General features: G+C 35.6%; 1 protein-coding gene across 6 annotated transcripts in view; it reads left to right on the top strand.

Moving 5' to 3' along the window:
* plxna2 (plexin A2) overlaps positions 1 to 12,002 on the top strand; it is a 229,311-nt gene that overhangs the window by 55,467 nt on the left and 161,842 nt on the right. Inside the window, exon 4 of one of the 6 annotated variants that reach the window (XM_067372382.1) lies at positions 7,359 to 7,924. The exons of the other annotated variants lie outside the window; for them this stretch is intronic. Coding sequence (XP_067228483.1) covers positions 7,359 to 7,448 — 90 coding nt within the window. The 3' untranslated portion in view covers positions 7,449 to 7,924. Of the gene's footprint in view, positions 1 to 7,358; positions 7,925 to 12,002 lie in introns of those variants that run through there. 6 annotated transcript variants of the gene reach the window in all.

The raw sequence follows: 12,002 nt of genomic DNA, 5'->3' as shown, positions 1-12,002 counted from the left end.
ACACACACACACACACACACACACACACACACACACACTCTCCTGCCCCCAGACCTCTTCCACTTATCTTCTTGGCACGGTCTTCAGTCGGCCGTCTGTCCGCATACAGTCGTGTGTCCGAGCCTTATGTGTGTGAGAGCTGAGTACCGGCCAGCTGTCTTCCTTTCGCTTTTTGTGCCTCTGTAAGCACGTCCTTCGTCTTCTCTCTTTTCTGTGTCTCTCTGTTTTTGTCTCTCTCACACTGTCTTTCTTGCTAGTCCATTACATTACCATTAGACAGCCCACCCTGCAGTGATCTCATTACTGACACACACACCTACTCACACTCTCTCTTCTTTTTTTCACTCTCCTTTTCTTTCTTGTCATCTTTCATTTCTCTCCCTCGCTCTTTATTTTGTGAGATTCTGCCTTTTTTCCCTGTGAATTATCGCTTTTTTTGTAGTCTCTCTGTTCTTTGTTTCTCCGTTCTCTCTCTCTGCCACTGCTTTAAATTTGCTTCCAAACCATGTTTTTGTACTTTGTGCTGTTAAAGAGGCATTTTAAATCTCTGGGGACGCTCTCTTAAAGTAATATTTTTCCCAAAAATGAAATTCTGTCATCATTTACTCACCCTCATGTTGTTTCAAACCCAAATGACTTTCTTTCGTCCGGAACGCATATGGGGAGTTTTAATGAGTTACAATAAATGAGATGTTCAAGCTGAGAAAAGTACTGTACATAAAACAATCATAAAAATAGTTATTTTAACTATTCCAAGTCTTCTTAAAAGTTTTGTGCGAGAAACCAAAACTAAAGCTGCTATTCACTAAAAATCTCAAAAACCTCAACTGGAAAATTCATTAGAAAAGTGGTCATGTCCAATTTTTGAATGACTCATTATTTTGAGTCAAATCTTTTAAATGAATCATTGATGCCGTTCACAAAACTGTTTTGAATGATTTCATCATGAATCAGACTGATTTGATTCTTGAGTTCAACTCACATATTCAGCTCAGTGGAAGAGAAAACTATCAGTGTAATTGCTTGGAAAGGAGCAACCAGCACATTTTGCAAAATCTTAATTGTGAGTTTCACTCAAGTTGTATGCTATTCTAAACATAGCCATTGTCTCGTTTTTTAGACCGATTGCATTTAGATCAGGAGAGTTTATTAGGTAGTTGATGCTAATGCTCTCTCTCAGGATCTCATGTGTGCCGCTTCTGTTTATTTCTACCCTTCTACTTTATTAATCTCCTAACTATAAACTTCTGCCTCTTCATTTAATATTGTTCGTATCATATTTCAGGAGAGCAATACATTACCCTGTTGACTGCCAGCCTTAATTGGTCCTAACATCATGAGGTTGGTGAATTAACCTCATGATTAGTGTCAGTCCTCACCAGAGACCTTCTTGCCATTTATTTCCCACTTGACTAAATTCAAGATGCGGTCCATGTTATAAGCTCTGTTTCTTGAGATTGCATTTAAGAGGAGGACAGTTTGAAAGGACGTGTGTGGAATCTAATATACTTTTTTTTGATGGACTTTGTTTACATCTTCACATGCTTTTTGTCCTAAATAGTATACAATATTTCACTTAGTGCATCCCAAATCATAGTAAACTGATCATTAGTTAGCCAAAAGTGCCTGGATGATGGTAATGCTGTGTTTTTTCCCCAAAGTGTACATCCATGAATGATTTTCCGACCATTACCCATAAACCCTTGCACATCATAAACGTTGTCAGGTTTTTTTTTTGTTCAAGTTGCAAATGCTATTTTTTATATATATATATATATATATATATATATATATATATATATATATCACTGTGAATAAAAAAAAATCCAGACTCGAACCTGCTTTGCCCACATGAGCACCAGAACTCAACATGACAGAGCATGTAAGCTAACCGCTCCGACAAACACTCTTGTGTTCTTAAATTAAGCTTAAATTAGCGTATCTATAAAGATCATGGTTTTGATTCCCAGGGAATGCATGGATTGTAAAAATTTACTGCTTGAATGCAATGTGAGTCGCAATAATGTCTGTCAAATGCATAAATGTGAGGCTAACTGGTCTGAAAATAACGTTTTTTGTTGGCTAGGTATCCATAGCGAGTTACTAAAGTGAAACTGAAGCCTATTCATCAAATGCAGATTGCGTCTGGTTGCATTTGACAGCATTATGTCCTGCGGTTAACGTCGGGTAATGTTCAGCACCTCCGTTTCGATACAATGTCAGCTGTAGTGTACAGCATGTTCTTCCAGTGTGTTTGTTTAATTGAATACAGAGTGTCTACGTCGCTGTAACCCAGTCTTTCTCTCTGGCACTTGTGGTCTAAATGTAATTGTGTGAACTAGCAATTTGGGTCATGGTTTCCACTAACATTTGACAGTATGATCAGGACTGGTGAACCACATAAGAGAAGATCTGTGCTCCGGTCTCAAAGTCTTCCGCTACAGCGTTCAAAAGATTAGAGTTGCGCGGCAAACTCATTGCTAACAGATGTCCTTGCGGGACCTCTTTCCAGCATGTTTCGAAAAGGAAAACCTCTGTAATGACACAGAAATATCTATTTCATATTAGCAGGGCTGTGATGTTCGCTGTTCGCTGTGGTTTGGTTGAAGCCCAGAGCATTAGCATAGTGTGGCTAGTCATCAGCATATCGATATTCAAACGGAGTGCCCGGCTCACATAATCACTGCAGGGAAAGCATTTGAAATTCATAGAAATTCCTGCCAATCGTGTTGGCCTTATTGATATGCTACTGTGGAAATGAAACAAAGCTCCATACGTTTCTTACATAAAATTATACACCTTCCACCTTTAGCATGGAAGGGAATGAGGCCATGAAAATGAAGGGGGATGGCACAGGGATGGATAATGTGATCCAGAGAGAAAGAGTAAATGCATTTTTTTTTTTTTTTTTGCCCGCAGTTCCACAAATAGATTTCTACTGTCCGTCAAAGTGGACAACTGGCCCGTCGCCAGACCATATTGATTTACTTTACAAAGCACTTGAATAGGCTAGATATCTGTGATTACCCAATTCATTAGTGTAGTCTCTTAGAGCAGAGGGGAAATTAGATAAAAGCTAAGCCTAGAGATGGGAAAACCTCAAATTGTCCTGCATGTGCATGTCTGAATAGGTGGAGTGCACTTTAAACCAATTAAAACCTGCTTGGCTTTCACTACAGCAAACATTGTTGTATACCATGGGCCGTAGTTGTAGTTCGACCAACCCATTATGTTGTTAAAAAAATAGGACCTATTTGTTTGTGGATAACTGTTGTTAAAGGGATAGTTGACCCATAAATTATTTTCTCACCCTCATGGCTTTTTCTAAACCCATTTGACTTTCTTTCTTCAGTAAAAAACTATTGAAGATGTTTTGCATAATGTCCTGGCTGCTCGTTTTCTTTACAATATAAGTGAATAGGAACTATTTCAAGCTCCAAAAATGACACAATAGCACCAAAAAATTAGTCCATTTGACTCATGTGTTATATTCAAAGTCTTCTGAAGCCATTCGATAGCTCTTTGTGAGGAAAATATTGAAAATGAAACCACTATCAAGAGAAAATACCTTCCAATAGCTCTCAAATCTCATTCACACTTCTTTGTTCATTGAGGCTGATTCGTGACTTATTTGAATTATTATGAATTGTTAGTAAAAACATTCTTGTATGTTTTTGCATGAATTTGAAATCATTACTTTTGTTCTGTTGTACACAAAGGAAGATATTTGGACGAATTTTTGTAACCAAGCAGATCTCACCCCCCATTGACTGCCATAGTATTTTTTCCTTACTCTGGTAGTCAACGGGGGCCGAGATCTGCTTTATACAGGTGTGGAACAGCTTGAGGGTGAGTAAATGATAAGAGAATTTTCATTTTTGGGTGAACTATCCCTTTAAGGTGTTGTCATCTGTCGAAATCCAGTTATTGAATAGGAATCCCTGCAATGGAGAATTTTGCAACAAGTTCAAGTTGGTCATATAGAAAGTTGCTTGGTTTGAATAGACCTACATTTCACAGAAATTTTGCTAATGTGACCTCACATTCAGTCTCGTAATCAAATATGCCGCATGTTTGAATATGCATAAACATTTGGAATAAACATAAAGAGTCATGCTTCCCTTGAGTGGAAACCAAAAGCACCCGTCTTCAGTCATTTGTGTTGCGCTGTGATTTGTTGATGCTGTTGCGTCTCTGAAGAGCTGGCTTTATCAGGTAGCTTTCAAGTGAGGCTCTCTGGCTGAAAGCCTGAATGATGTTGCTTTTTGGTTTTTACACAAAAACACATTGTTTGTGCTTGTGAGAGCATTTTCCCCCCTTTTCTTTCCCTGTCACTTTAAATAACACTTTCAAAAACTTTCATCTTGCTTGGACCGTGTCTACAATCGAAGCAGCTTTGTATCTTACACATCTCACTTAAGAACTCATTTCAGCTGACAAGATGTATTGTGTTCACCAGTGCCATTATTAGCGTCAAAAGAGTTTTTAGTGCCAGTGTTGAGATGTGTTCTACTGAGAACTTTATTGTAGATCATTAACACTTTCTTGAAGCATCTACAATGAACTAACACATGACTAGGCTTAGTTTAGCATCCCCATATGCCCTGTACATAGAATATACGTGCTCTAAGAGATATCTGTGTTGTTGTTTTTCTTTGTTTTTTTAGCTGCTATCAGAATGTTATTGGTAATTTCCTGTCTTCTCTTGGCCTGTCAACCTCTTTATAACCTTCGAGACAACATTCAGACACCATCATCTCTAATGAATTCTGATACTTATCTAATAGCGTGCGATAATGTTTCAAATGTCAGGTAATAATGTCTCCCACACAAAGTCATTACCGGGCCCTCACCCCTTTTCCGTGTCCACCTTTCATCCCGTCTTGGCATGGATCACAGACATCCCCCCCCCCACACACACACACACATCCTCCTGTTCAGCCGGCTGGCCCGTGGCAGACTTCCCTGTGACGTCACACTCCCATGCGCCTAATACAAACTGACAGCCTCGCCTCGTTCATGCATCCCAAATGCACTTCCAGTCATTTAGACTAGCAGAAAAAGGAAATGCTTACTTGCCTGCAAATTCCTCAATAATACCCTGTTTCACAACTTAATAAACAAGATAAATAATTGTTTTATTTACTCAGGATACATATCTTAATGTCAACATGGAAACATGGAACTAATACGAATAGTTTCTTTCTGTAATATATATATATATATATATCAGCCTCCACATAAGGCAGCAGAGCACAGATGAGATATTTTGCTCTGTAATTCTCGTTTAGAATCGTGTGTGTGTGGCTCTTTCTCGGCACTGCTTGCTTCAGGCTTTTTCATTATGTTTTGCCGGGGAGTCAGTCCAGAGGGTGACAAAAGTGCGAGTGCACGGAGCAAGGTCAGGGCCATGTAATCCCATTACACAATCAGAGAGAGAGACAGGAAATGCCAAGCACAGGGTTACAACTCAGAAGGTAGGCCTGTGTATATATTTGTGAGTTTGGTGTGTAATATGTAATAAGGAGTGGCATGTGAGGTTAATGTCCCATCCCAGTGCAAGGCTTGGTGGTTTTTGGAGACGTTTTCTACACTAACATGGCTAACGTTGCTGGCGCTGATGTCATCCATTAAGCGATAATCACCGTCGGCGTAACGCCATCACAATGCCTTCTCAAGAGGCCATACAAGGGCAGCCATGCGGTCACAGTCGAGCACAGACCGTGTGTGTTCAGAGCATAAACAGAAGATATGTTGCTTGTGAATGGGGTCCAGTGGATTTGAAACTAGGCTTGTTTCTCTTATAGAAAAGTAATACCATGGTTCAGTGATGGTGTCAGATGGTAAATGCTTTAAATGCATGATGTAGTATGGAATGAGTACTATGTTCATGTGCTTCAGAAAATACCATAGTGTTACCATGATACCATATCAAAACGCATAGTATTAAAGTATTAAATACCATGGTTTACCATGTTCAAAAAATCATGATATTACCATGGTTCATGTTCAAAAATGTAACACCTGTGAATAAAACATGGTATTCCAAGGTTCTTTGAAGAATGCCATGATATTACAATTATTATGTCCAAAAATCATGACACTGGTACACTACCATTCTTTTTTATTTATTTCATTTTAGCAGGGATGCTTTAAATTGGTCAAAATTGACAGTAAAGACATTTATAATGTTTCAAAAAAATTATTTTCAAATAAATGCTGTGCTTTTAAACTCTCTGTTCATTAAAGTATCCTGAACAAAAATGTATGTTTTTTTTTTTTCCAGAGAAATGTTAACCATCACAGTTGTTTTCAATATTGATAATAAGAATTTTTTTTGAGCACCAAATCAGCCTATTAAAATGATTTCTGAAGGATCATGTGACACTGAAGACTGGAGTAATGATACTGAAAATTCAGCTTTGCATCACAAGAATAAAATACATTTTAAACTATATTAATTATCAAGTTATTTTACTGTATTTTTTAATCAAATAAATGCAGTCTTGGTGAGCATAAGAGAATTCTAACATTAAAAAATGTTACCAATCCCAAACTTTTAGGAAAACAATGGTATTCTAAGGTACTTTAAAGAATACTATATCCAAAAAATCATGTTATTACCATGGCTGATGTGAAGAAACAACATAACAACATAGTATTTATAGGTACTTTAAAGAATAACATGGTATTATCATGGTACCATCATGGTAGCTTGTCCAAACAATCATAGCATATCAAGGTACTCTAAAGAATAGCATGGTATTACCATGTCACATGTCGCAAAAAAAAAAAAAAATATTTCAAGGTATATCAAAGAACATTTATTTACTATTACCATGGTACATGCACAATAACATGGCAACACCTTGATAGTTTTGTGTAAGTGTATGCAAAGATTGTTGGATTGGTGTTTTTGGTGTGTTTGGCACACACAGTTTGGCTCAGCTCAAAGCAGCTGCTGGTCCGGCAGGGGGTCCAGACCCACAGGCTGTGTGTTTGTGTAGGGTGAGAGTGTGTAGATTTGGACCCTGACCCATAGTTTGTTTTTCTGTCGCCCTCATACGGAGTTAGTAAACAGCTGCCCCTCGGGCTGAGTAAACACAGGGAGCACTCCATCATCAGTTCAGTCACTGTCTATATGCTCCCTGGGTGTCAATGAAGCCGCACTGGCCCCAATATCTCCCTGATCTTTTGTAAAGGCTTTTCGAGATAGCAGTTTCTCCCACAGAGTTAATGAACGTCGAACACAATTCAGCTGCACTTGAACCACTTTCATTTTGCAGTTGCATCAAATCAGCATTGTGTAAATTGTCTAACTAGAGGCAGACATCACCCCGTCTTCTCCGCCCCTGCAGGTATGCGGTGTTTTGACGCAGAGTGTGAGAGCTGAAAGGTGTGCGGTGGATCGGGTGACAGTCTTGGCTTCCTGGGTTGCCCCCGTGTAATGAGATCTGTCTGATGTTTGGGCTACTCTCTCTCCAGAGCGCTGTCTGCTTTAGACAGGGTCACACTGAGCGGCGTGACAGAGATAAGATTAACTGTGTTTCTCAAGATCAGGTTTCAAGCACTCAAATGCTGACTTTCTTTCTTTTTTTTTTCCACTGCCTTATTATGTTGACAAACCAATGATGATTAAGGGCTCTTGGAACATGAGATGTTGTGAGATTCAACTTTCTCATAATTTTATAAAACATTTAATAAACATTACCCCAAGATGGGAATAGATAGAGATAGAGTTTAATATACATTAAAATGGAGCACTGTAAACCCTAATGCTCAAAATAATTATTTGGTTTGAGTAGGACAAACTTAAATAAGTTCAGTCAAATTAACTTCTATGAGTATTTAGCACTTTCTTTTTCTTTCAAGTTCACAGAACTGATATATTTTAAAGGTGCAGTGTGTAAAGGTCTGCTGTAGAAACATGCTGGCGCATAATGTTGACTTAATATGGAGGGGGGACTCGTGGTGTGTGTATATATATATATATATATATATATATATATATATATATATATATATATATATTTATCTATACATATATATATATATTTATCTATACATATACAGATATATTTATCTATACATATACAGATATATATATATATATATATATATATATATATTTATCTATACATATACAGATATATATATATATATATATATATATATATATATTTATCTATACATATACAGATATATATATATATATATATATATATATATTTATCTATACATATACAGATATATATATATATATATATATATATATATATATTTATCTATACATATACAGATATATATATATATATATATATATATATATTTATCTATACATATACAGATATATAGATAGAAATGGCTCATTCTAAGCTAATAAAAACATGACGGTTCATTATGTAAGATCTTTATACACCGCTGAAAACAGTTATGTATATTATATTGCATTTCTGTCAATATATCCTCCCAAATTTTACAAATTGCACCTTTAAGTAAACTGAAATGTTTTGTTGTTTTGAGTTTTATGAACTTGGCTAGTTAGCATTTTCTGAATTAGCTTGTTAGCTAGCTAGCTACGTTTACACTAATAAAAATGTTCACATTGAGGTTACATGGAAATTTTAAGTTAAATGTGTGAATTAGTGTACTCAAACATTTCAAGTTAAGAACAAATAAAATGTAAAAATTAGCCAGTTCTGCTTGCTTAAACTCAATTTTTTTTGAGTTTTGCCAAATTATTCGGGCTTACAGTGTCGGCAAAACAAAGGAAAACATTAAATAAACAAATATATAATATACATTATTTAAATAAATACATCCTACATCCTTATTTCTTTGTGTCTTGTATTCATTTAACTAAGCATTTATTTATTTATTTATTTAATTTTTTTATATTCTTGATTTTAGTAATTCAGGATTTTATTTATTTATTTATTTATTGGTGGACCAAACAAATAAAATAAATAACTAGACAAGTAAATATAATGTAGTATAATAAATAAATAGTAATATAATAAATGCATTTTTATTTTTTGTGTTTGTAAATACGTTGTACTGTTTGAATATAAAAAATACAGTGCAAATTGTAAAATACAGGGGGAAAAAATCCTCTTGTGTGTTTATTTTGTATCTTTATCCAAGCTTATGGAAAGTTCATAGAACATAGTGTGTCGGCCGCAGACAGTTATTTTATAAGCAAGGACCATGGAAGAGGATGAGGCCCAACAATAACGTCTAAAAGAAAAAAAAAATGCAGACCTCTGGGATCATGTAACCAACAATGGCAGCATGTCTCCAGCAGTAGCGGTTATACTGGCTGCTATTGTTGCCTTGTGAGATGGAGAGGAAATTGTTTCTCCTTTCAGACCACAATGACTTCCCCCATAAAAGAATCATCATCGACTGTCAGAGGGGGAAAACAATATATTTACTCTGCAGGCATCTGTTGTCTGTCTCTGTTTTTACTTTCCTCTCTCGCTCCTCTGTATTTCCAACATGCTCTTTCTACTCGGCTTTAGAAGGGATTTGGATTTTGCATCAGTACAGCCATCTCATATCAGATTTAAAGTAGACAGTTTTAAAGGATGAACTGAGGAATTTTTGGTCATTTTTTTCTGCTCCATTCCTGTTTGTTTTCTCTTGTTCTCTCTCTTTTTTCTTTTTCTTGTGCTCTTTTGCTCTTTTTCCCCTGAAATGGCACTCAAGAGATCATTATAGGATGCGTTTGTAAATATTTCTGCTCTGCTCTTGTTCAACATCCTCCACACAAGCCACAGACAGCTAAACAGAGACGGGTTCACTATATCTGAGAACAAAACAACTGATTCGGCTTAGACACAAAGACCTAATAGAGAAACCATAAAATAGACAGTAAATGCAGCAGCTTTTTGCCTAACGGGTCCATTAACTTTTTAAGAGTCTTGAATAGTCTGTTTTCTATCATCTTCCTCACATGGTATATTTTTTTCTTGGCTTCTTGTTTTGAGAGTGCCAAGACTTCTTAAAGGGATAGTTCATCCAAAAATGAAATTCTGTCAACATTTACTCACCCAAATGTCAGAAGAAAGTGAGTCATACAGGTTTAGAGTGACACTTTAGGATGATCCTCCACTCCTACATGTGTTCAGAAAGTACAACTTTCAGTACATTAGAACCCTTATTAAGCCACATTCCTGATCCAGTTATACAGGGAATAAAAGTCCCACAATGCACTTGACCTGAAAGAGATTACATTGCCCTTAGTGCTGAATGCTGTTGTGTTTTTGGTTTTACACTATTGAGTCAGCATCACAGACAGTGCTAAAGCAGAAAAATTAGTTTACAAGACATTTCTCAATGATTTATGGCATCAGAATGTGGAAGAAAATGTTTAACTGCACAATAATGCCCATGTTTGCTCTGTTATTTGATTGATGGCTGATGGTCTCTAATCTGATTCTGTCTTTTTTTTTCTGCACATGGGATGGCATGTGTACATCTGTCCGACTAAGTCGCTGACTGATTTGCTTCGACTTCTGCGCTGAGAGTGTATGTGTGTAATAATTGCCAGTGAAAAGCATAAATCTTGTTTGAATGAAACAGCACAAATCCCTGGTTAGGCTGCATTTGGATAAGCTGCTTGTACTGAGCTTAGCCTCTTTGATTTGTCCCGAGCCCCATCTGAAATGGAGAAAACCTTAGATAAGCACAACTACCAAACCTGAGTTCGATAACAACCCCCTCCCACTGCTCCTTTAGGTCTTTTCACATTTGTATTATTTGTGTGTCTTTATTTATTTATTAAAAAATAAGTTATATACATATATTGGTAACACTTTACAATAAGGTTTCATTAGTTAACATGGATTAAGAATGAACAATACTTGAGAATTTCAACATTTACTAATACATTATTAAAATCAAAAGTCAAAAGTTAGTTAATGCACTGCGAAGAAACATGAATAAACAATGAAAGACTGTATTTTTATCAACAAACATTAACAAAGATTAATAAATAAGTTCATATTAGTTAATACATTAACTAATGTTAACAAATGAGACCTTATTGTAAAGTGTTAGCCATATATTTTTCTCATTATATGTGTAATTAAATGTTTTAAACATACACATTTATTTATTAGCTTTGATGACATACTATGGTTTGATTAAAAAATAAAATAAAATCAGAATAACACAATTATTTGTGTATTTATATTCTTTGATACCAACCAAACAAGCAAATTAGATGCTTTTTACTAAATAAATATAAGATGACATGATTTCAGAGGTACATAACCATTCAAAACTTTGGGATTTGTATTTGTATTTGTATTAATTTAAACAAAAACACACTAAAACATTAATATTGTGAAATATTATTACAATTTAAATTAACTTTCATTTTAATATGTAATTTATTCATGTGATGGTAAAGCTGAATTTTGGCATCATAGTCTTGAGTGTCACATGATCCCTCAAAATTCATTCTAATTTGCTGATTTGCTGCTCAAAAAACATTTCTTATTACTATATTTCTTATTTTGTGCTGCTTAATATGTTTGTGGAAACTGTGATATATTTTTTGGGGTAACATAACATTATAAATGTCATTGCTGTCACTTTTGATCAATTTAATGCACTCTTGCTGAATAAAAGTATTAATTTCTTTCAAAAAAGACAGTTAGTTTATAAGTTATGTGAGGTAGAGTTAATTTATTTTGAATTAAGCTTACTGTTCTTCCCCTTGCTTGATCTTGATTTAAGGATAGTTAGATATTTTAGCTGGAAAATGACAAAAATACTAGTTTAGGAAACACTCATGGTCTGCACCGTGTGAAAGCACCCTATTTTGAATATAATAATCTATATTTCTTATCTTTTCGGTTATGAATATGGCAACAGAGTTGAAACACATCTCTTTAATTTCAGACTCAATGTTTTCCACAGCACTGAGCCTTTTGTTTCCTGATGCCTGAAGCATCTTTCTCTTCAACCATGTGTGTGTGTGTGTGTGTGTGTGT

This window comes from Chanodichthys erythropterus, chromosome 20, assembly GCF_024489055.1.
Source record: "Chanodichthys erythropterus isolate Z2021 chromosome 20, ASM2448905v1, whole genome shotgun sequence".
Taxonomy (NCBI): Eukaryota; Metazoa; Chordata; class Actinopteri; order Cypriniformes; family Xenocyprididae; genus Chanodichthys; species Chanodichthys erythropterus.
The sequence above is the reverse complement of the archived record's forward strand: the minus strand, read 5'-3'. Positions and strand labels throughout refer to the sequence as shown.